This window comes from Odocoileus virginianus, chromosome 14 (genome assembly GCF_023699985.2).
Source record: "Odocoileus virginianus isolate 20LAN1187 ecotype Illinois chromosome 14, Ovbor_1.2, whole genome shotgun sequence".
NCBI lineage: Eukaryota > Metazoa > Chordata > Mammalia > Artiodactyla > Cervidae > Odocoileus > Odocoileus virginianus.
This window is the reverse complement of record NC_069687.1, coordinates 9,257,849-9,281,546: the sequence shown is the minus strand read 5'-3', so window position 1 is coordinate 9,281,546 and position 23,698 is coordinate 9,257,849. Positions and strand designations below refer to the sequence as shown.

Below are 23,698 nucleotides of genomic sequence, written 5' to 3'. Positions count from 1 at the left end.
CTTCAATCACGCCAGATGGCAAAATGCTTAGTTCTGAAGGTGTCAGCATGTGACACATAAATAGGATTAGGTGCCTTGGAATCCCTTCCCTTGAAAGGTTTCCTGGGAATTTCAGGACATTTTATCGGGGGTCACTTCAAGAGCATCACCCACTGAGCCATGTGGATGCTGTTAGCTCAGAAGGGAGGCTCTGAGACTACATAGCCATCAATGTCCTAAGCACAAAAATAAATTTTATCACTGGTTTAAATCAGTATATTGGAAACTTGAATTTTAAACTTTCTTAAATTTTAAGTAGGGCTTCCCTGGTGGCTCAGATGATAAAGAATCTTCCTGCAATGCAGGAGACCTGGGTTCTGTGCCTGGGTCAGGAGGATCCCCTGGAGGAAGAAATGTTGACACACTCCAGTCTTCTTGCCTGGAGAATCCCATGGACAGAGGAGCCTGGTGGGCTACAGTCCACGGGGTCCAAAGAGTTGGACACGGCAGAGAAGGATGCATATGCACTGCGGACAGTGTTGCCCCTGGTTCCCTGTATCTGGAGGACTGGCACACCACTGAAGGGAAGAAGAAATGTGGGCATGGTGCCCAGCCAGCCTCACCCTGCCTCGCTCTGCATGCCGCCGTAAACTTGCTATCACTTGGCTCTGCAAGACCTCTCTCCTTGCCAGTAAATAGGCATCTGCACCAGAAGCTGGAAAGTGTTCATTGCTCAATCATGTCCAGCTCTGCAATCCCATGGTTTGTAGCCTGCCAGGCTCCTCTGTCCATTGAAGTCTCCAGGCAAGAATACTGGAATCCGTGGCCGCTTCCTACTCCAGGGGATCTCCCCAACCCAGGGATCACACCCGTGTCTCTTGTATCTCCAGCATTGCAAGCAGATTCTTTATTGTCTGAGTCCTAGAATGCAGAAGGGCTACCAAGAATTCCAGTGTAGGGGTCCACCATGTTGTATGAGCCAGTCTCTGATGATCAGGAAATTAGATTGCTTCCAAAGTTTAACTAATGTAAACTGCAGTAAACGTCCATGTAGTTTTAAGTCTTGCCTACATCCTTAATCACTTCTCAAGGGTAAAATCTTGGAAGTGAAACGTTGAGGCCAAAGAATGCTTTTAAGGCTTTGGCTACATAAGCCAAAAGTTGTCTTCATCCCTCCGGATGCCAGCGACAGTGTGAGCTCCTTGTGATTTGCTTTGTTATAACGTGATGCATCTGCCCTTTGTGACATTCTTGATGCTTTTAATTCCTCGTTTCCTAATACCCCAGGTTGTTTTTCTTTCTTCCAGGTGGTTTTCATTCCCTTATCAGTAACTGTACTTTCCCGTTTGCGGCTTAATGCCATTTCCTTTCCAGCCATCTGCTGATTTCAGCTGCCGCGTATCCCTCATGGTTGGTGGCAGCGTGGTCTCACGCCGCTGTCACCTCACCATATGCCAGGAGCTTGGTGACTCAAGACATGATATTTCATGTCCTCGAAGCACTCAATCGCATGCGCCTGCCAGGATCACGGCTGCACATTTTTGTACGGTGACCGACCTTTGCCACTCCCCCTGAGTGAGTGAGATGCTTCTCCTTCTTACACGCCTCCCATATGAAACAGATCCCATCACCCAGAAACACTGCTCTTCTACTCTCAGTGACGTTACAGACTCAACTCTCTATTTTTGGCGTCTCGTTTGGTTTGTGTTTACATTTTATCATTCAGTACTCCACGCCATCAGTCAGTACTCTGTCTCGAAGACTGGATCTGGGTGTCTCAGCCTCGACACTGTTCACATTAGGAGGCGGGGGTGGTTCCCTATTGGGAGGTCTCCCAGGTGACTCAGTGGCAAAGAATCCGCCTGCCAGCGCAGGAGCTGCAAGAGACATGGCTTGGATCCCTGTGTAGGGAAGATCCCCTGGAGAAGGAAATGGCAGCCCACTCCAGTATTCTTGCCTGGAGAATCATCCCATGGGCAGAGGAGCCTGGAGGGCTATAGTCTATGGGTTAGCAGAGTCAGACACGACTGAGCGACTAAGCATGCTGGCAGTCCCCTGTTATGGGACCGTCCTGGGCACCGTGGGATGTTTGTCAGCATCCCTGTCCCAGTGGACACCAGTCAGTAGCACCCCTCTTCCTGGTTGTGACAACCAGAGGTGTCTCCAGACATTGCCATTTGTCCTCTTGGGACTACCTGAAGGAAGGTGGCAAGTCAGGGACAGAGCCCCTTGAAAAGGCAGGTAATGGGGTGAGTTATTCCTAAATGTGAATGAGAAGTTAGGAGCAGAGAGAATTCAACGTGAGATTTACTAGCGTTCCGGCTGGGTTTATCAGGATGACTAGGGGAAATGACAGGCAAGTCCAGTGATGTGGACCAACCTTGACAAACATTCCTCTGTAGGCACAGCGGCCACCTGATCCCATCTCTGGAGCCCACAGCATCACCAGCCTCCCTCCAGCCACCTCCTAAGGGGTGAGCATCCACACGGGCATGGAGGTGAGTCAGCAAGGCTGTCCCTGAATCTCTATTTCTGAAGCCTTGTTTGGGAAACACCCTAGCTGACCTTGCCTTTAAGAGAGGTTTCTAATCTCTCAAGTGTAAAATGCCCCACATTTTTTACAAGGAGCACCTGGAGACAGCTGTGCCACATGAATACAAGTCACTAGCCATCACCTCTGTCCACTCTTTCCACCGTCCAGCTGCCCTGTAATCGTCATCTTCAGAACATCTCCCAGGAGAAGTCAGACACCCGAGCTACCCAAGAAGAAATTTCTTCCCAAGAAGAAATTCTTAGGAATTTCTTCAAAATGCTAAGAGTTTGCCTGCTGCAACTAAAGATCTGGCATGCTGCAACTAAAAAAAAGATTCTGCATGCCACAATTGAAAAGACCCCCACATGCCACAATAAAAATGAAAGATCAAGTGTGTAGTCGCTAAGACCCAGTGTGGCCAAATACATACTGAACAAACAAAACACTCCAACCAACTCTCAAAAGCCGAAAGAAAGATGATTTTCATGTTGACTATTGGAAATTTTGAAGAAATTACACAATACACTACACTTCATGATAGAAGGAATAAAAGGCAATAAGATCATGTTATGAAAATGGTTTTCTTTAGGGATGGGAGGATTTCTGACCTTTTTATTTCTTCTTCTTTCTATCATTGGCAGAGCTTCTTGAATCTGTGACTTAATGTCTTTTTAAGCTTTGTAAGACTCTCAGGCACCACATCTTCAAATATTGCTTCTGCCTAGTTCTTTCTATAGTCTCCTTTTGAACTCTAATTCCCTATTTATTAGACTCCCTTATTCCATTTCTTATACATACTACCCTCCACTCTGTACTTTTCTTTTTCCTTTTTTTTTTAATTGTGGCTGTTTATATTCAGTCTGGATATTTCCTTCTGATTTATATTTTAGTTTACTATTTTTCTCTCGAAATACATCTAATCTTCTTCCATACTCATACAAGGGGTTTTGTAACTCCAATGATTATGTTTTCAACTATGTTCGTGCTCTAACAAAGTTCTCAATCTTTTCTTTATTGAATGTAATAATCTTAGTTGTTTTAAAGCCTGGTTCAAATAGCTCCCTTATCCAGATTCTTATGAAATGTTTTTTGTTTCTATGGTTGACTTTATTACTTTTCATTCACACAGTCTTTCTTCCTCATGTTCCTGATTATTTTTTTATTAAATATAAGACATTTTATATGAAAAACTATTAAAGTAATTTGAGGCCTAGGATGATATGACCTCTTCCAGAGAGTGTTCATGCTTGGTTCTGGAAAGTATTTATGCTTAATTCTGGCAGGAGGCTTGAGTCAATGGCAATCTCAGTTTAACTTAATTTTATTATAGGGATTTAAGGAATTCAAGGTCATCACTATTCCTATAGGATCTGCCTACATGATCCTAAACTACAACACAGAAGATTTGCCAAGCTACTTGGTTTTTTGGTTTTTGTTTTTTTTTTTAAATGAGGCTAGATCCCTTTTATCCCCTTAGGTTGTTAATTATGTTTTTTTCCCTGTCTTTTAGTCCCTGCTCTGGTCAGGAATGGCCTTGAGGGTCAGTTGCTGCCCACCTCAATAGCTTTCCTCCTTCTGAAAGATCGTCACTGTCTTGTTAGCTCTCTGATTCCTGCAAGCAGATATTTTAAAATAATTGACTCAATTTGTTATCAATGGGAAAGGTGGTCTGAGTTACCTAGCCTGCTCTTGTCAAAAGCAGACGTCTCAGTCACTTCTGTTGTCCTTTTACTGAACCCTTAGTTGCAGCACATGGGATCTACTTTCCTGACCAGGGGGCAGACCTGGGTCCCTGCATTGGGAGCTCAGAATCTTATCCCCTGAACCAGAAGGGAAGTCCCTGCTTGGAGTTTTTTAAATAACCATTATTCCCTACCTCCCCTCCCCTCCATTAGCTGAATGGGATAGTAAAACACTGTCAGGACAAAATCAGTTAGTAACTGCTGTTCAAAACAAGTCAAGCACAAGTGGCCTAGGGGGAATAGACCTTGTCTAAGCCAAAGTCGCTCCGTTGTGTCCGACTCTTTGCTACCTCACAGACTGTACAGTCCATGGAATTCTCCAGGCCAGAATACTGGAGTGGGTAGCCTATCCCTTCTCCAGGGGATCTTCCCGACACAGGAATCAAACTGGGCTCTCCTGCATTGCAGTCAGTTTCTTTACCAACTGAGCTATCTGCATCTAGGGTGTTGCTTTTTAAAGTAGTCAGTCCCGACTGCAGCCTAATTTATCCAAACCCTGCACGAAGGAGCATTCCCTGACAGTTTACCACTTTAGAATTATCTTCTCTTCCTACATCTCTGATGTGTGACTTCAGCTGGGAGGCAAGAGTGGGATTTTCAAATCAGAGTATTTTCCTGTCGCTGAAAACCCACTCTCTCTCTCTTGCAGTATCTCTGGCCTATTTATTTTGCTGAAATCCCTTGAAAAGAAAAGTGAACCCACACACACATGGATTGTCATGCTCTCTCACTGGTGGAGAAATTTCAGTAGAAGAGATGCATTCCACTGGTGAAGAGGCCTTTTCTGTTTGTGTTCCAAAGACACAGCAGTGAAAGCTCTTTTCTGTACAAAGACTGGAATGGCTGTGACATCCGTGGCAGAAAGAGCTGTGTATTTTAGCGCTCCTCCCAAAATGTAAATTCTTCTTCTATGTAGGCGAGACCCTTCTGTTAGCATCTCCATGGTACCCAGCCCAGCACCTTGAAATTAGAGACTGCAGTGGGTTGTAAGCTTTTGCAGAGGAAGCAGCTGAAATTCCCTTGTTAGTTCTTCTATTCAGTAGGGCCTTTTTGAATCTAATAACTGGACTTGTGAGCCACCATGCCCTAAAAAATCCCATGTGTGCAGAGAATGTTGTATGAACGTCGTTAATTTCCAGTTTTTTAACTTTCTGATTTTTGTGTCTAAGTCAGACCTTTCTCTTCATATGAGGGACAAATGGCTTCCATGATTCCATCCTCAAAGCATCTGAGAGAGGCATCTTTTTTTTAACATGTATTTATTTATTTGGCTGCATCAAGTCTTAGTTGCCTGGCACAGGCTACTCTCTAGTTGTTGCTACAGACTCAGTAGTTGTGGCTGGTGGCCTTGACTGCCCCACGACACGTGGGACCTTATTCCCCATGCCTGCATGAGTGCTAAGTTGCTTCAGTCAAGTCTGACAATTTGCAACCCCATGGACTGTAGCCCACCAGGCTCCTCTGTGCATGGGACTCTCCAGGCAAGAATACTGGAGAGGGTTGCCATGCCCTCCTCCAGGGCATCTTCCTGACCCAGGGATTGAACCCGAGTCTCTTAACATCTCCTACACTGGCAGGCAGATTCTTTACTCCTGTGACACCTGGGAAGCCACCCGCTCTCAGACCAGGGATTAAACTCAAGTTCCCTGCTCTGTCAGGTGGATGCTTAACCACTGGACCACCAGGGAAGTCCTGAGAACAATCTTTTAAGTAGAATTTAAGTCCCAAGGAGGAGTAAAAGTATTAAAAGCCATTCTGAAGGAATTTTTTAAAAAATCACACCTTGAGCCCATTCCCACAGCCGTGTGTTTCCCTTTCTCAGCAGACGCTTCTTACAATCAGCGGGTGTGTCTATTCTTCCCTGACCGTGACCACATCAAAAAACATCGTGTCCAGATTTCAGCAGCCCCTTGGCATCTAATATGGGGGCATCTTCTTCTTTTCCTTTTTTTTTTTTTTTTTTAAATTTTTATTAGTTGGAGGCTAATTACTTTACATCATTACAGTAGTTTTTGTCATACATTGATATGAATTAGCCATGGATTTACATGTACTCCCCATCCCAGTCCCCCCTCCCACCTCCCTCCCACTTCTGGGCATACACACCAAGGAAACCAGATCTGAAAGAGACACGTGCACCCCAATGTTCATCGCAGCACTGTTTATAATAGCCAGGACATGGAAGCAACCCAGATGCCCATCAGCAGACGAATGGATGAGGAAGCTGTGGTACATATACACCATGGAATATTACTCAGCCATTAAAAAGAATTCATTTGAATCAGTTCTAATGAGATGGATGAAACTGGAGCCCATTATACAGAGTGAAGTAAGCCAGAAAGATAAAGACCATTACAGTATACTAACACATATATATGGTCTTTAGAAAGATGGTAACGATAACCCTATATGCAAAACAGAAAAAGAGACTCAGATGTATGGAACAGACTTGTGGACTCTGGGAGAAGGTGAGGGTGGGATGTTTCAGGAGAACAGCATTGAAACATGTATATTATCTTCTTTTCCTTTTTGAAAATATTTGAGCACTACCTTCTCAGAGAGAAAGAATACGTGTTTCCAATTCTGGCCATTTTAAGAAGTAAATGATATAAACCTTTTCACTGATTCATTTTATTGATATCAGTCATTCATTTAAAGCCAGTAAAGAAAAATACTGGTACATAAAAAAAGAACGGAATAATGCCATTTAAAGCAACATGGATGGACCTGGAGATGATCATACTAAGTAAGTCAGACAGAGCAAGACAAACCTATGATACCACTTACATATAGAATCTAAAAAGTAGTAGAAATGAGCTTATTTGCAAAACAGAAATAGACTCACAAACACAGAAGACAAGCTTGTGGTTACCAAAGGGGAAATGGAGGAGGGATAAATTAGGAACATTGGATTAACAGATATACACTGTACTGTGCCTAATCGCGCAGTCGTGTCCAACTCTTTGCAACCCAGTGGACGGTAGCCTGCCAGTCTTCTCTGTCCTTGGAGATTGTGCAGGCAAGTATACTATACTATTACATATAAAATATAAGCATAATAAGGATTTACTATATAGCACAGAGAACTGTAGGGTTTCCCTGGTGGTTCAGTGGTAAAGAACCCTCCTGCCAGTGCAGAAGACATGGATTTGACCCGGGGTCAAGAAGATCCCCTGGAGAAGATTTAGGGTTAGGGTTAGGAAACGGCCACCCACTCCAGTATTCTTGCTTGGGAAATCCCATGGATTGCAAAGGAGCCTGGCAGGCTACAGTCTATGGGGTTACAAAAGAGTCGGACTTACCGACCCAACAATAGAGAACTATGTTGTATATCTGGTAATAATTTACAGTGGAAAATAGTCTGATAAATACACATTTAACTGAAAAAAAACTTCTGACGATATAGTGTTGAATGTGGTGCTACTTGGGATGACAGACCAGCCTGTTTGTCCTGTGATCTACTCTCAGTATAATCCTGCCTCACACACTCCTTCTTTGCTACCAGCCTGTCCTCAAGAAAGCTCCATGGCAAGAAAGTCATGATACAGCCGGAGGGTCCTCCTACCTCTGAGACCGTTTGCCTTAGTTCTTGCTGGGGTGACGGTCTTGCTCAGCTCAGGCTGCGGTAACGAAATGCCCAAGACCGCGTGGCGTACACAGCAGACACTTATTACTCACAGTCCTGGAGGCTGGAGGTCCAAGGGACCGGAAGACTCGGTGTCTGTTGAGAGCCTCTTTCCTTGTGTGTGAGTGCGTGTTTCTGTGTCACCACTTAGCAGTGATGCACCCAATATGATCAACAAAAACCCTATTAGTTTCTTGGAAATACTTTCTCTGTTGGTTGTGCGTTGGGTTCAGGACACAGAAAGTTCTCCCTCCTGACTGGGCAGCATTTTGTTTCTTTATATATTATTTTCACATGTCAAGTTCTTAGGAAAACTTTGATAATATGCCCTGTTAAAAGTCAAAAGCAAAAGGTTAAAAAACATATACGTTTTTTATGCATATAGTTTGCATAAGGCTTACTTATAAATTTGAGTTCTGTGTTCTCAGAACTAAAATAGCTGGGTGATCAGTGTCTTGGCTGTGCTGAAGACTTAGCCAGTGCTTGCCTTCTTCAATCCCTGGGGCAGTTTTGAAGCAATTTTAGGGTAAATGCATCTTGTATTTAAATTTATAAATGATGTGTTTCCGGTATTTTGGTAAATGAGTTGTATATCCCTTGACTTCTTGTGGATCTTTGCTTTAGGAGAGCAAAGTGTACAACTGCAGGATTGTTTCATGACTTCAGTCTGATTCTGCTGTCACCACGACCCTATAGTCCTGTGGGTATTGACTGGCTAGGCGACATGACATCAGGTGTTAGCACAGCTCGTAAAGAAGACTTTGAGTCTTATATAGGTGATCAAAATCTATTTTATAATGGACAGTCAATCGATACTTCTTTCTCTGTTAACTCAATAGAAGTTTGAGGAAAGTACCCAGATAAAAGCAGCATGCCCTGGCTTTGAGATAGTTCTTTTTCCTCTGTATTGATGTGCCAGGGTGTCATCAGCATTCTGAAATAGCACAGAATCCCCTTTGAACTCCTCTCCTTGCTGTCAAAGGCTATCCGTATTCACATCAGTTTTCCTTTTATTGCCTTCAGATTCTCTCTGTAGCCACTGAGAAAGGATTGTCATGAAAGGTATTTAAGATCTACATAGATCACACGTCAGAATGGAGGAAAACCGTCTACTGATTCAGCCGTTTATCCTGTTTTGTTGCACAGAAGTTAGAAAAAAAAGGACCAGATGAAACCCAGCAGATGATAACACAGCTTTTTTTTTTGCACTTTTTATAGTTTGTCTATCGCATGTTGTAATGAGCATGCACACGTTGCTTCTGAATACCTCCCTCTGTTGTCTTGGCTCTTAGGGGAGAGGGAAATTTCATCAATGTTGAGTTGAGTGTTTATGTGAAATCTAAATCTTTATATGAAAATGATAGCTTCAGAGTTTTAAGGAGATGACAAAATTGTGGTCCAGGTGAGGGTTGGAAAAGAATTTCCAAACATGAGACAGAATGAGAGGGAAATAAAGTTTATTAGAGTGGGAGACACTGTTAGAACAGTGGGCCAGCTCAAGGGAGAACCGATGTTGAACAGGGGTCCTTAGTCCACTTTTATAACCAAGGGTACAAAGAGTGAGATAGGGGTCTTGCGGGTCATTTGCTGATTGGATGAGGCATGTATACTGGGTTGGGGGGGAGAGTAAGGCAAATACCTTCTCCCTATGGGGTAGGAGGGAAGACAGGTTATACTGCTCAGGAGAACCAGAAATCCGTTAATAGTTTTAATAACATGGGGGAGGGAAAGATGATAAGGGTCTATTTTTTCCATTCCTGCATTCCAAGTCACCCCTTGGTTCTGTCTGCCCTCTTTGTCCTTGGATCACTACAAAAATAAAAAAAAAAAAAGAATTTTCCATTTCCTGTTGCAGTAGCAGAGAAATTCAGTCCCCCCAGCTGGTTTCTTTTGAGAAGCCAACATCATTCCTGCTTCAGCATCGAAGTTAACAAGTCTGCGAAAGGACTGTTTCCTTTTGCCTGCTGCTCTCTTTCTATCCAGGGCAGTGAGCCAGCCTCAAATAATGAACCAGGAGCAATGTGACAACTCTGGTTCACTTTCATTTTTTTTTTAATGTATTTAAAGAGATGGACTGGTTTCATGGATAGGCTGTGCACAGGTGTAAAGTCTTCTTTGAACAGTTTAGAAGTGGCTTAAGTTGAAAGAACAGGAAGGTCTTCACTTTGAGTGTTCTTGTTATAAATTTGAGATTGAGTGACACTCTCATTGAAAATGACCTTTAATCTGATGCCTCACCCATTGATGGAATGTCATTCACCTCTGTGCTTTAGCCTTAAGTTGTATCATAATAGAGAAAAAGAAGGTATGGCTTTTTAATTTTTCTCTTGGAAAATAAGCGATGAGATTCTTGCAATTCTTAATGTCTGTTAAAAAAAACTTTTATTATTTCTATCAACACTTCTATTTTTGTTACAAGGGTACAGCATGAGCTATATTTTCTTCCAGGTAAAATTTCAGAATGAAGTCACCAATAGATTCTGAAATACAATTTTGTCTTCATAGATATACATACATGTATATGGACACACATGCCCATATATTTATGTACATAAGGTATCTGTGAGAAAATTTAATATATATGTCATTTAGATTATATGTTCAGCAATCATTAATAAATACAAATAAGGAGTTAAATAGCTTGATATTCCCAATGTAGTACTATAAAATAATCCTTCTGTTTTACTATGGCTTTTCTCAAAAATGAATATGGGAGCATATTTTCTACACATATTACTTCATTTCTACCTTCATTATACCATTGCCTTTATATTTAATGAAAGATAAATGCTAAATGTGATCAAAGATCAGAATCATTATTGGAACTCAATATTTTTTAAATTATAAGAGTAATAGAACAGGCTATTAGAAATGTAGCAAAAAATGAAAGACACACACACTTTATAAATAAATATTTATTATCCTTACACTTTTTTATGATGAATTTTACTTGGTACCCAGCTTTACCCCTTACAGCTTTGTGTCCTGCTTTAACCTCTGTTGTAAACATTGATCCAAATTGCTACATGATCTTCAAAGCTATCATTTTTAAGGCTGTATTCATTTGCCTTTTGTGTATAATCCATAACTTAAAATGTATGTGCAGTTAATTTTTAATTATATATTTTGTTAACTCATTAGACTTAATTCAAAGCAAACGTCAGAATTTCTATAAAATCAAAACTTGCCTATAGCTCATGGCAGAGTATCTAATAAACCATAACAATCTTCTCTTTTTTGTACATTCTGTCATTAGTTTGATGCTTATAGATGCAATGACAAAATATGTATTTTGTAAGCGATTTAGAAATGTTTCACAGTTGACACTTGCGTGTAAGAAGTGAGGGCACTTGATAGTCTCTAACTGCGATGCTATGCCTATCGTATGCTTAGCTTACTGTAAAGTATGCTGTCTTTATCTGTAGTCTTCCTTCATCCTGCCCAATCAAAATCAGCATACCTTTTCTCCTTCCTCCCTGTAACGGTTGCTAGAATTGTTCTCAGAGCACTTAACTGTTCTACTGCCAATTACATTCACTTATGTACCTGCTCCACTCTCCATCAGAAGCTTTTGGGGGGCAGAAATGGCTCTCCCATTTTTGGTGGTCCTTGGACTGCTGATGCCATATCCTGCCTGCAGTTCTCCAAATGTCATGACACCCTGCTTCGGTTTTCGTCTTGGATGTTTGCAGAGGGCAATGGTGGGAAGTGTGACGATGTTAAAGATGTTTACTCTCTCATTTCTCTTCCACCAGTGGGATGGAGTAGGACCTCTTCCAGACTGTGCAGAACCACCAAAAGGGATCCAGATGCTGTGGCACCCATCCATAGTCAAACCCTACCTCACACTGCTGTCTGAGTGCTCAAATGCAGACACGCTGGAAGGGGCAGCGGGCGCCCTGCAGAACCTGGCTGCAGGGAGCTGGAAGGTATGACTGGTTTGTTACAATAAGAAAGAAATTTGGAAGCACGAGAGGGTTCTTAGAAAATAAGAGAAGTCCAATTTTGAGGAGTGCTATTCTAATCAAGTTTTCTAAGGATGATAGAGAAAAAAAAGAGTTCCATTGAACTGTTGGACTTAGAAACATATTTCTTTGAAAAAGTCTTCTTAAGGAGGTCCTTGAAGATGCCTGCAAAACACAGAGGAATAGATGTCAGTATAGTCATGGAAGATGCGGTGATATGCTTTCCATTCTATCTGTGTCGTTGAGTTCCTTCCTTTTCAGAGGTGACTGGGAACATGTCAAGGGTTTTCAAAGCACTGTCACTGACAGAGTTGATAACCCAAACATCTCGTATAAAAACCCCTGTGAATCCTGTAATATCGTAGCTGGTCTTGTCCCCAAAGGAAAAGAACCACTTGCATTTTTAAACTATGGGATCACAGGGAAGAATAGTGTTACTAGTTATCTTTGGCAAAATGTTAAATTAAAGCAATTGTATGGTTGGGAAAGATACTAGGAGGGTCTTTTTCTCTGGATTTTTATAAACACACAGTCTTCCTGATGGGTTCTCACAGAAAGTTTTCATGACCTTCCTTTTGGGTAGAAAGGAGGGATTCATTATGATCAAGAATTCTTGAGTTTGCTCACTGCTAGTTCCATGAGTTAAATTGCCTTTTTGCATAAAAGAGTGTTAACCTCTTAGAAGAATGGAGGAATGTGGGGAAAATATCAAGAGAAGGAGTTTAAACCTCAGCCTTCCATTGTCCATTCATTTAATATCAAGGCTTGGAGTTTTGGACTATTCATACATCACTCCTTTCCTTACCATTCATTTTTTTCTTCAAAACAATATTGATATAGATACACAGTTTTAGATCACTCTCAGAAGCTCAGTACCATGGGTACCACACATACTGGCTTCAGTATTGTCCTGTCATAATACCTTCTCTTCTTATCAGATCTTCCAATACCTGCCTCTTGTCACTTCTCTGTCCCTCCCATCATCTTTTCCATTTCTACAGTCTCAGCTGCAGCACCGTCTTTCCTGGGTGGGACCTTCCAGCTCTTGGGGCACAGCTCTTGGGACCTAGCCCCTGATGATACTTTCCAGGAGCTGGCTACTTACTCATGCATGCCAGGCCCACCTCTTCTCTTAAGAGTTTTAGGAATGAGCATAATTATTCCTTTCCCTGTCTTCCCTTAAGGCATCCCTAATGTTGTCCCTGAAGAATTCAGGTGGCGCGGGGATTGAAGTGAATTTGTCCTTTGCTTTCATCCAAAGAGAAGTTTCAAAATTAGAGTCTCACCAGGCAGAATGCCAGAGGATAGCCTTGCAGAGCTAGGAAAGTGACAGTCATGGAAGTCATTTCCTTGAACTTGTCCTGAGTCTTAACTTCCATCTAAAGTTACGAGGCTTTGAGTCCGGTCACAGTTCAAAACTTTTCTAAGCTTTGTGGCTCTGGGAAAGTTAAAACATCTCAATGTGTCCCAAGTGCATCGTCTTTAAGCAGAAGCAGTCATGGGCGACCTCCCCCTACATCATGTAGGTTAGTCACAAAGCTGGATTCAAAGATGCAGGATGTCATAGGCCAAAGAGTCGTCACTGAACACCCAAGAACACTAAGTTGCTGCAAGTCCCCACCCGCCTCCCTTGCCTTGGAGGATGGATTAAAGGGGATGGGAAGGGATGCTCTTTAGAGCAGAGTCTGATCTGAAATGCAAAGCCATCTAGATGATGGCAAGTTTGCCATATTTTGATTTTTTAATGAATTATTATTTTTACTTGCCAAATAGTTAGGTTCTTATAAGAACAAGTTAAAAATGGAGAAATGTCTTTGAGCGCTAGAAGATGTTGATTGTAAGATTTCAACCTTTGCTTCAGAAGTTAAGCTCTGTATTCCATATGTTCAGAAAATTAATTAGAAACTTGATAAATTTATAAAGACGCAAATAAAACGTATGGAGTTGAAAATATAGCATCTTAAATGAAAAATACATGGGATGGAATCAATAGCAGATTAGGCATTGCAGAAGAAAAGTTTAGTGAACTCAAAGATAGCGATTGTAAACTATACAAAATGAAATACACAGGAAAAAAATGGACAGTGCACCAGTGAGCTTCAAGTGGCCTGATATATATGTATTAATGGAGTCCAAAACAAGACAAGAGAGAAAGGAGAAAAAGAAAGCTATTTGAAGAAATGATTGAAAACATTCCAAATCTAATGAAAACCACAAACTCACACATCTAAGCAATTCAAGAAACTGTACCAGAAGCATGAAAAAGTTATACCAAGGTACATTGTAATCAAATTGCTCAAAATCAGAAATAAAGAGATAATCTTAAAAGCAGCCAGAGAAAAAAGACGTGTCACGTACCAAGAACTGTACATCTCCACATCATATTTAAGGATAAATATCTCCAGTTATTCAATTATTCCTTGTTAGGTTACTAAGGATGTCCTCTCGAAGAGAATCTGGTCTATAAGACCTCTAAGAGCAGAAACCAGGTTCCATTTATTTCTTTGTACTCCACTGCTAAGCCTTGTGCGTGGCTGAGCAATAATGCTGAGACACAGACATTTAACTGAACTAGTGTCTCTGTCCATATGTCTTTCTTATGAATAGCAGTCTTCTATATTTATAAACATCCGTTAGTCACTAAGCAGTTAGTAGCGCATCTTCAGATGATCACAATTTATGATTCTTTTTTTGGTCCTTTGATTCAGATGGGAATATGTGGTCAATAGGATATAAAATTAATAGAAAGGAATTATGGGAGAACTGCTTTCTTTTCAGTTTTCAGACTCATCAGTATTTTTTAGGATGCATATTTTGATGTCGTTGCCCAGTTCCACGATTCCTGAAGCATTGGACTTTGTATTTAATTTGGTGATTAAAGACACAGGTGCTGTGTCTCACATAACCAGGTCAGCTGGATGAGCTGCTGAGATATGTCTGGGTCTTTAGGTGTTTGGAGTAATAAAACAGTAAATTTACAGTGTATATGATTTTATACTGATTTATAGTATTTTGATATTCAAAAATTCTCTCCTGCTTTGGGTTATGTAATGAGAATTAAGGAAGAAGTCTGATAAAAATTCTCAGAATTTTCTAGCAATAACATCTTTCTGACTGTTTTCAGTGCATTAACCTGAACATTAGTCATCCCCAGTGTAAAATTCATCCCCATATATCCAGATGCATTGAATTGGTAATCTTTTTATTATTAATAGAGACTACTGAGTAAGAGGCAGAATGGTCTACAACAGCTAAAATCAACATCACAAGAGCCATTCTGTATTTTAGACAAAGCTTAATAATTATGACCATTGGATTTCCCAGCCTTCATCAGATTTCAAGCAACAAATTAAAAAATTCAAGGAGTTACTCTTGTAAGCAAGTACACAGATCTGTGGTAAGAAGGGCAAATAGATATCCTTATGGCAAAGTGAAAAGATAGAAGAGTTAGAAGAAGTAAATATAAGGATGCAAGAAAGAAAAAAATGTCAGAGGCCAGTCAGTGTTTTGGCTGTTTCATTTATTCTAATCACTGATGGTCATAATGCTGACTGTCATCAAGAAAATGTTAAGTGGTTACTAGTAATTTTAGAAGACAAAGCATTTTAGAAAGACTTTTATTCCAATAGTTAAAGTAGAATTTTGACTCTCAGGGTGTCATCCTTGCTTATACAGAGCACTGGCCTTCCTGATGGCTTTAGACAAAGGGGACAATCCTTGGTCAAGGCAAAGGGGCTTTGGGGCATATTTGTGCATAGTTATAAATGTATGTGCTTGTATAAGAATCTTCTTATAAAAATACAAATACACAAGCATGCATAAAGGACAGTATCACATTATCGATTTTCTTTGTATAATTTAGTAAGGTACCATGTTAAATGGTAGGGGAATATGTGGGAAGGGAAGATGGATAAGAAATAGGAGTGATTTGAGAAGATTGTTATTAAGCCAACACTGATAAATAGTTATAACTTTTTAAAGATGAGAATAGTTTATACCAAAACCAAACAAACTTGATCAGTTAAAAGATTGACTGAGGACACACAAACAGCATCAAATTTCATGAAGACAGCATTACCATCTAAAACCTAGGGTTCTAAGAATGTGTTTTTTATAGCAACTGTTGAAATTTAGTGGTGTTCTTTAAGTGTCCTTAACTTTTATGATCCAAACAAAAGCAGAAATGTGAAGGTAAAACACCCGAAATTTACATGGAGAGAGCTTTTTATAGACCTCATCATCTGAAACAATAACTTCTCTTTATGCGGAGTTGTGCAGCACACTTTTCTGTGAAAAATTGACTAGCAAACTAGATCTTCATAATGGCCCCACATACTATTTAAACTTTAAAAGACTCATTACTTGGTTTATGAGCATCAGAAAAACATAATGGCAGAAGCAAAGTGAAATGTTTTTCTTAGCTAACATGGACTTCAGTTACCTTTTCCTCATTTACAGTAAAATGATTTTGTCACAGAATATTAAAACAGTTGGATATAGTAGTTTGACGAGTTCCAAAATGTGAATGAATGCTCCCATTTGTGGTTTATTTTTATCGTACTTGAACCCTATGGAAACTCAGGATTAGAACTGTCAAAATACATCTGTTCTATTGCTTTTAAATCAAACATTTTAGATATCTTTGTGTGGTCAGTTTTCTCCCTAAAATGGGACTATTCTCAGAGAGTCTATTATTTTCCCATTTATGTTCAGAGTTAGAGGAAATAAAGAGATACTTGGATATTAATCTGTTAATATTTAATGAAGTAACATGATAGCAACATAGATTTAGTGAGAAGGAAATAGAATCTCTGGCCATGTGGCCCAAATGAATAAAAAATAAAGAGAATTGGGAAATCTGAGACTTGTTCCTAAGGACAGGGAACTTAAGAGGGGCATTGAATTTAGTGTGGCTTAGCAACTGGTGTATCATTAAAAATAATTAGGCTAAATGAGTGGAGTGTAACAAATAAAAGTAAATATCATGGCTTAACACCTAAGACAAAGATTGTTGTCCTAGTTAACAGTGGTGTGTAAAGCATAAGGTTTAAATGCAAAGAAACAGAGTTGTGAAAGATTATGATGAAAAAATGGGGCATGTGGCATCATGCCTCATGGGTTGCTAATTGGGTCAGGATAGAGGTTATCTGAGGACTCTGCCTAGTTAGCAGGCTCCTAGACACAATGCGTTCACTTGGATGTGATGACCAGCTTGAGGCAGGACAAGGATGATCCAACCTCAGGAGGAGATAGGGAGGAGGAGGATCAAAACTAGGTCATTGGTTCTAACCACACAGTAGCTAGTGGTTTCTCCTAAGACCCCACTAAGCAGTAACGATGGTAAGGGCTGCATCTGTGTTATAAATGCCACACACATCCAGACTGACTAGAGAGTAAGCCCATTTTTGGACAGTCTGGCTTACTTTCTCCAGTGTCATTGAATAGCAACGTGCTGAGTGATAGAATTACATTCAGATATTGTAGAAACAGCTAAAGCTGAGGGATTTTCCCTTCCAGCCAAGATGCCAAGATGGAGTACCAAGTACCTTTAAATAGCAATAACAACAGCAACAGAAATAAACTGGAGAAATATATGAAATAATGGTTGTTAAAACACTAAGCATTAGCCGATGAAGAAAGAGAGCTCTGAGAAACAGGAAATAAGCCAGGTGAGCCCCCTGGCTGTCCCTGATTGCTGTCCTGAGAGAATTTGCAGACCGTAGCACAAAGATTAAAAACCCAGGAGAAGCTTGGCAGACACTCAGAGCTGAGGAGATGCAACTGGGAATCTAGGGAGACCAAGGTGACCAGAGGTTATAATGAAAGTGAAAGTCATTCAGTCATGTCCGACTCTTTGTGACCCCATGGATGGTAGCCTGCCAGGCTCCTTTGTCCTTGGAATTCTCCAGGACACAATACTGGAGTTGGTAGGCATTCCCTTCTCCAGGGGACCTTCCCAACGCAGGGATCAAACCCAGGTCTGCCACTTTGCAGGCGGGTTCCTTACCCTCTGAGTCACAGGGAAGCCCAGTGCTTAAGGACGGCCCCAAAGAGGAGAAAGCCACAGCTAGAAAGAGCGCCTGAAGTCTTCCGAGGATCCCCTCGGATGCTCGGCACAGAGCTATCAGCGCACGCACAAGAGGGAAGTACTCAAGGCTGAAGAAAAAATTTCCTGAAATTATCAAACAAAAGTGAGACTTGGCACTTACACAGGAATGGATATAGTGTGCATTCCCAAGAGCCACACAGGAAAACCTTGTGATTCGTGGACCCTTGAGTGGAGTCCTCTCAGAGTCTTGCCTCAGTAATGAGGTATAGTTAGCCCTGGACTAAATATGCTCTAGTCTTCTCTATCAGATCTTAAAAGTGAGATGCAGAGGATCAATAGTTTGCAAGTAAATTAACTGCATCCTAAAGTTTAAAAACACCTATAGGAATACAAAAATACCCAGCATCCAATGCATTAAAATTAAGAATGTCTGACATCCAATTGAAAATAAACAAGAAAATGTGATTCATAATGAGGAGAAAAATCAATCATTCAAAAGCAGTTCAAAACCAACCAAGATGTTAAAAACATCAGACAAGCAGTCATTATAACTCTACTCCATGTGTTCAGAAAGTTCATTAGAAATGTATAAAATATAGGAAAGGCCCAAGTAAAACATCTAGAGTTGAAAATAAACTGAATTGGAAAAAAAAAAAAGCCACATGGAATGGGTTAACAGCAGGTTAGACATTGCTGAATAAAAGGTTAATGAATTTAAATATTGCCCTGGAAGCAGTATTTAAAATGAAATGATGAGAGAAAAAGACAAAGCTACCAATCATCCATGAGCCTTAAGTGGGTCGAATATACATGCAATTAAAGTTCCCTGAGGCGAGGTTGGAGAAAGGAGAAAGGAAATAGGAAAAAAAAAAAAAATTGAAGAAATGATGGTTGAAAAATCTTCCAAATGATTCCATATTTTTCATATTTAATGAAAACCACAAACTCACCAATCCAAGCCTAAGAAACATGAAGAAACAATACCAAGTGCTTCATAATCGAATGGCTCAAAATCAGTAATAAAGAGAAAATCTTAAAGCAGCCAGAGGAAGAGACATGTTGCATATAAAGATAAGGATGACAGCTGATTTTTCACCAGCAGTAATGCCAGCGAGAAGACACTGGGGCAGCATCTTTAAACCTGTTGGGCCCATTCGTGTATAAAGTTGATTTGGGCTTGGTACCTCAGAGGTGCAACCAATCTCCATAGGAAATTCCAAGGATTCCTAGAGCAGCTGTAAAACTATCTGAAGAAGAAATCCTTTCTGAGCCCAGTTTAAGATCTGGGCTAGCCTGAGAGCTGCCAAGGTTAATTACCCAAGCATTGGGAACAGAGAGGAGTTCTAACATGGAAATTTCAGTTTGAGTGTCCCAACATGATCACAGCTGTGATGGCCCAGGACATGAAACTCAGTATTGTGTCCTTCCAGCCCTGAGGACAAGCAACTATTCCAAAACCCTACACCAAAAGTTCTGCCCCCATACAGAGAATTAAGGATGAGTGTGGCTTTAGCAGAGACTCCCAAAGAGATGTATGATCACTTCAAACTCTGGTTACACTTTTGTGGAAGTGGTTAGAATTCTGTGCTCAGTCACTCAGCCGTGTCTGACTTTTTTGTGACCCCGTGGACTGTAGCCCACAGGCCTCCTCTGTGCATGGAATCCTCCAGGCAAGAATACTAGAGTGTGTTGCCATGTCTTCCTCCAGAGGAATCTTTAACTTACTGGTCCTGTCTATAATTTCAGTTGCTTTGGTCCTTTTGGGGCTTCTCTAATAGTTCAGTTGGTAAAGAATCCACCTGCAATGCAGGAGGCCCTGATCAATTCCTCAGTCAGGAAGATCCCCTGGAGAAGGGATAGGCTACCCACTCCAGTATTCTTGGGCTTCCCTTGTGGCTTATCTGGCAAAGAATCTGCCTGCAATGCAGGGGACCTGGGTTCGACCTCTGGGTTGGGAAGATCCCCTGAGGAAGGGAAACGCTACCCACTCCAGTATTCTGGCCTGGAGGATTCCATGGACTGTATAGTCCATGGGGTCACAAAGAGTCAGACATGACTGAGTGACTTTAACATGCTCCTTTTTATATAGTTCCTTACAGTGGAGAATGCTGTTCTTAAATAGCACACACTTGGTACTAAAAATCAACCTGACATTTTCTTTTACCAGTTAAACATTTTTAATTTCCATCTGTGAGCCAGAAATTAGAAGACAGTTGACATAAAGAGATGAATGTGACTTGGTAACTTCCCTCAGGTACCTTCTAGAATAATAGACATATAAACAGAAAGTCCAGAAAAATACATGAGAGGTGCCATAATAGGAGTATATACACACGGGGGTGTATACACACGAGGCATTGTATATACACAAGGGGGTGTATACACACAACATACAAGAGCATCCCAGGGGTCATTTTTACAAGGAACAAATCAAGGATGAGGAAGTGCACTTCCAATAGCACTAGTTAAAACTTAGGACTATAAGTCAGTGGTTAGAGTTCATTTTAAATACACTAGCACATCTCATTATTTAAAAGAATTCTAGCTGCTGCTATAACAAAGATACCCCCCAAATACACAAGGCCTCAAACAAGATAGGAGGTAAAAGCTACTTTCTCTGATGTAACAGGTAAAGGAAGATATATGAGGAGGAAAGCTCCTCTCTATGAATTATTTCCTCCAGGGTGACAGCTCTTCTGCCATCTTCAAGGTGTCATGAAGATGTGGTCATCCAAGGCTACACTCACGGCCATCATCTGCTAAGCAGGAAGAAGAAAAAGACTGCAGGTTCACAACCAGAAATGTTATCTTTTGAAAGTCATCTTGGAGCCTTTGTTTTGCCTGATGCGATAAAAGGGGGGAGAAACACTTCATCTGAACACTTCTTGCAAACTCAGTCAAATCAAACTATTTCTCAGTTCCCCCAGGCTTACCACTTGGCCACATTTGTCAGCCTTCATCTTCTCATGCCCTCTGTGGTTGGCGCTAAACTTGGAGCTCTTAGCAGCATATCCCTGCAGGGGATGGAGATCAAGTATTCATTTCTGTCCGGAATCATTTCTCTCCTGTGTTTCCTCTTGCCCAGGACAAGCATCCTTGTCCTGTGGGGTTCTCAGCAAGGATGGGGCAGTTGGTGATTGGACTATCTCTGGTCCAAGGTGTTCTTCCAGCCCATAGCCGCCTTTCCCACTGTTGAGCTCCCTTGAGATGCAGGCACACCCTCTCATTAACCCAGGTGGACATAGTCCAATGCCTGCCATTCCAATGAATCCCAATCAACTGGCCAACGAATCCTTCTGCAGCCTCAGGTCCTTAGCCTGTGCCATGTTTTCTCCTGAACCAGGTCTTCCTCTTCCTCCTCCCCTAACTCCTCTCCTCCGCCTCCTTTTTCTCCTTCTCTTCCCTCTCCTCCCCCTTCTATTCTTCCCCTCCTCCTCCTCCTCCTCCATCTCTTCTCTCTCATTCCCCCCCCCCCCGCTTTCCTTTTCTTCCTTCTTCGCCTGTTGAATCATCACGCATCCTCTCTTCAGCTCATGGGCCACCCTGACAGCCAGGCTGGTCCACACCAGCTTTGTTTCTTCCATCCTCACTGGCGGGCTCGGTACATAATGCCATCATTCTGTTTGCAAAAAAGTCAAGTTCTGCCCAAAGATTTCCACCTCAGTTACAATGAATTACCATAACCTTTTCTCTCTTGTTCACCTGTTTTCATGTCAGTGATACTTCCACTTTTGTTTCACTTACAAAGCTCTTGGCAACTCATATACTTTACTAACACCCCATGGGCTGCAGTACTGTCCAAGGCAACTCACTTCTCTTTTGGAAAAACTCTATATGAGTCTCGCACTTCTGTGTTCAGTGCAGCTGAGACACATCCCCCATCTCCCAAATACTGCGTCATGCCTTTCTCTCTTTTCACCTCTTTATTCCTTCTTATTGGGTTACACAAAGGTTCACATGGGGGTTATACATGACCTGCTCCAAGACTGCTCAGCTGCTACTTAAAAAGCATCACTATTCCGGGATGTCTCCCAGGGTCCAGTAGTTAAGACTGCCTTCCATCTCAAGGGGTGCAGGTTTGATCCCTGGCCAGGAAACTAAGATCCCACATACCGCATGATGCAGCCAAAGCTTAAATAAATAATTGTGTTTTAAAAAGCATCACTATCCTAAATCTTTGCATGTCAAGAAAACTTTAGAAGCTTGCAACATCTTTTGAATGAATTGTTAATAACTAATTGTGAATCATCATATGCTGAGCTAATACTGGGGATTTTCCATGCCCACACAAACACACACACAACTAAAAGTTTCAAAATAAAAGCTATTTTCTATGTGTCGCTCACATAAGATCAAATCCATTGTCTCGTTTTTCCCTTTTCACTTAGAGCATATCACTGTGTACCATTTTCTCACACCAGAAAAGTATATCTACAACTCATGCACGTTTTTGGCCATGCGTAGCCATTTGTATTCCTCTCAAATCAGTTCTCGGCAAAGCTGAAGGAGTCATCATTTTACAAACACCAAACCATCTTTCCATCCAACAGGAAGGTATATAATAGCTAGGATTCTAAGGAGGAAAAAGTAAGTTATAGGGGACCTTTCCTGGTTTGTTTCAAATATGGCCAGATTCTCCTCTGTTGATATTGGGAAGAAGGGAAGGGAGGGAAAGGACTGAGCACAGAGCTTTAGGTGAGACAGTGAGATGATGGTGAGGAGGGAATATTGTCGGAATCACGGAGAGCAGGGTTAGAGGGCGAGGACTCGGGGTCACAGGGCACAGGTGAGACCTGCGGGCAGTTGTTTAACATCCTTGTGTCTAGCTCTCCTCATCTATAAAATAAGAATAGTAGTGTCATTCTCCCAGGAGTTTGGGGATTAGAAAAGACCACAAATGGACAAGCCAGCATCTGGGGTCTAGAATGAGGTGGTTCTGGGGAAGAGGTCATCTTTGGGCCTGAGTTTAGCCTGCCTGAGTTCCAAAAATATCCACCCTGGTCTCTCAAAAGGCCCAGAATATCTCCCCAGCGTTAAAATACATTGTTGATGTTTATCTTACCATATGGACACATGGACTCCATGCTCTGATTTCCATTTTTCTTAGTTTTAGGGAAGAACCCAACAGTGAATGGGCTACATAAGCTCAGATGTCTTGCCTACTCCTGGACCTGGAAATCAGAAGGCTTAGCAATAGTGGAGGAGTAGATGAAAATCATGTCTCAGCACGTTAGATTGCAAATGAAATTTCCCATGGACATGACGGAGAGTTTGAACTGGCTTCATGAAGCTCCTTTCCATGGGAGGGATATCCCATCCTGACAGCTAAATTTCAAGAAGCAGTTTCCAAACCTCGAAATTTTTTTTTTTCCATGTCTAAGATTTTCTGACCATCCATTCCTCTGCTTCCTGAAACTGGGGTTATGAAATAGTTCATTGCAGTCAAGAGATGCTGTCGTGAATTCCCTCTGCTCCCCCACCCCACCTTCTAGAGTCTGAACCACAGTGTGGGGTCAGGAGAAAGTGAACAGTCCAAGTTGATGGGGATAAGAAACTATGTGAATGTGACTTCTCTAACGTAGGACAGGATGAAGTTGTGTGTTTTTTTAATCTCATATTTCATGCAGGGCTGGGCTGAGGATGTGGCAGGCATGGCATATGCCCTACGTTCACTGCCAGAGGGGGCTCCCTGCCTGCCACAGGTGAGAGCCAGCTCTGGGGTGCCTGTCCCAACGGGGAAAGGGGGGGCGGGGCCCGGCGGGGAGGGTGGGGACTCTGTCCACCTTCGGTGGTCCCCAGGAGAAC

General features: G+C 41.6%; 1 protein-coding gene across 8 annotated transcripts in view; it reads left to right on the top strand.

Moving 5' to 3' along the window:
• Positions 1–23,698, top strand: part of CTNND2 (catenin delta 2) — a 1,048,486-nt gene that overhangs the window by 913,258 nt on the left and 111,530 nt on the right. For 6 of the 8 annotated variants that reach the window (XM_070476489.1, XM_070476491.1, XM_070476492.1 and 3 more), the window contains 2 exons: positions 11,635–11,808; positions 23,521–23,595. In XM_070476489.1, the coding sequence (XP_070332590.1) occupies positions 11,635–11,808; positions 23,521–23,595 (249 nt within the window). The remainder of the gene's footprint in view (positions 1–11,634; positions 11,809–23,520; positions 23,596–23,698) is intronic. The other 2 variants (XM_070476490.1, XM_070476493.1) reach the window with 1 other exon arrangement.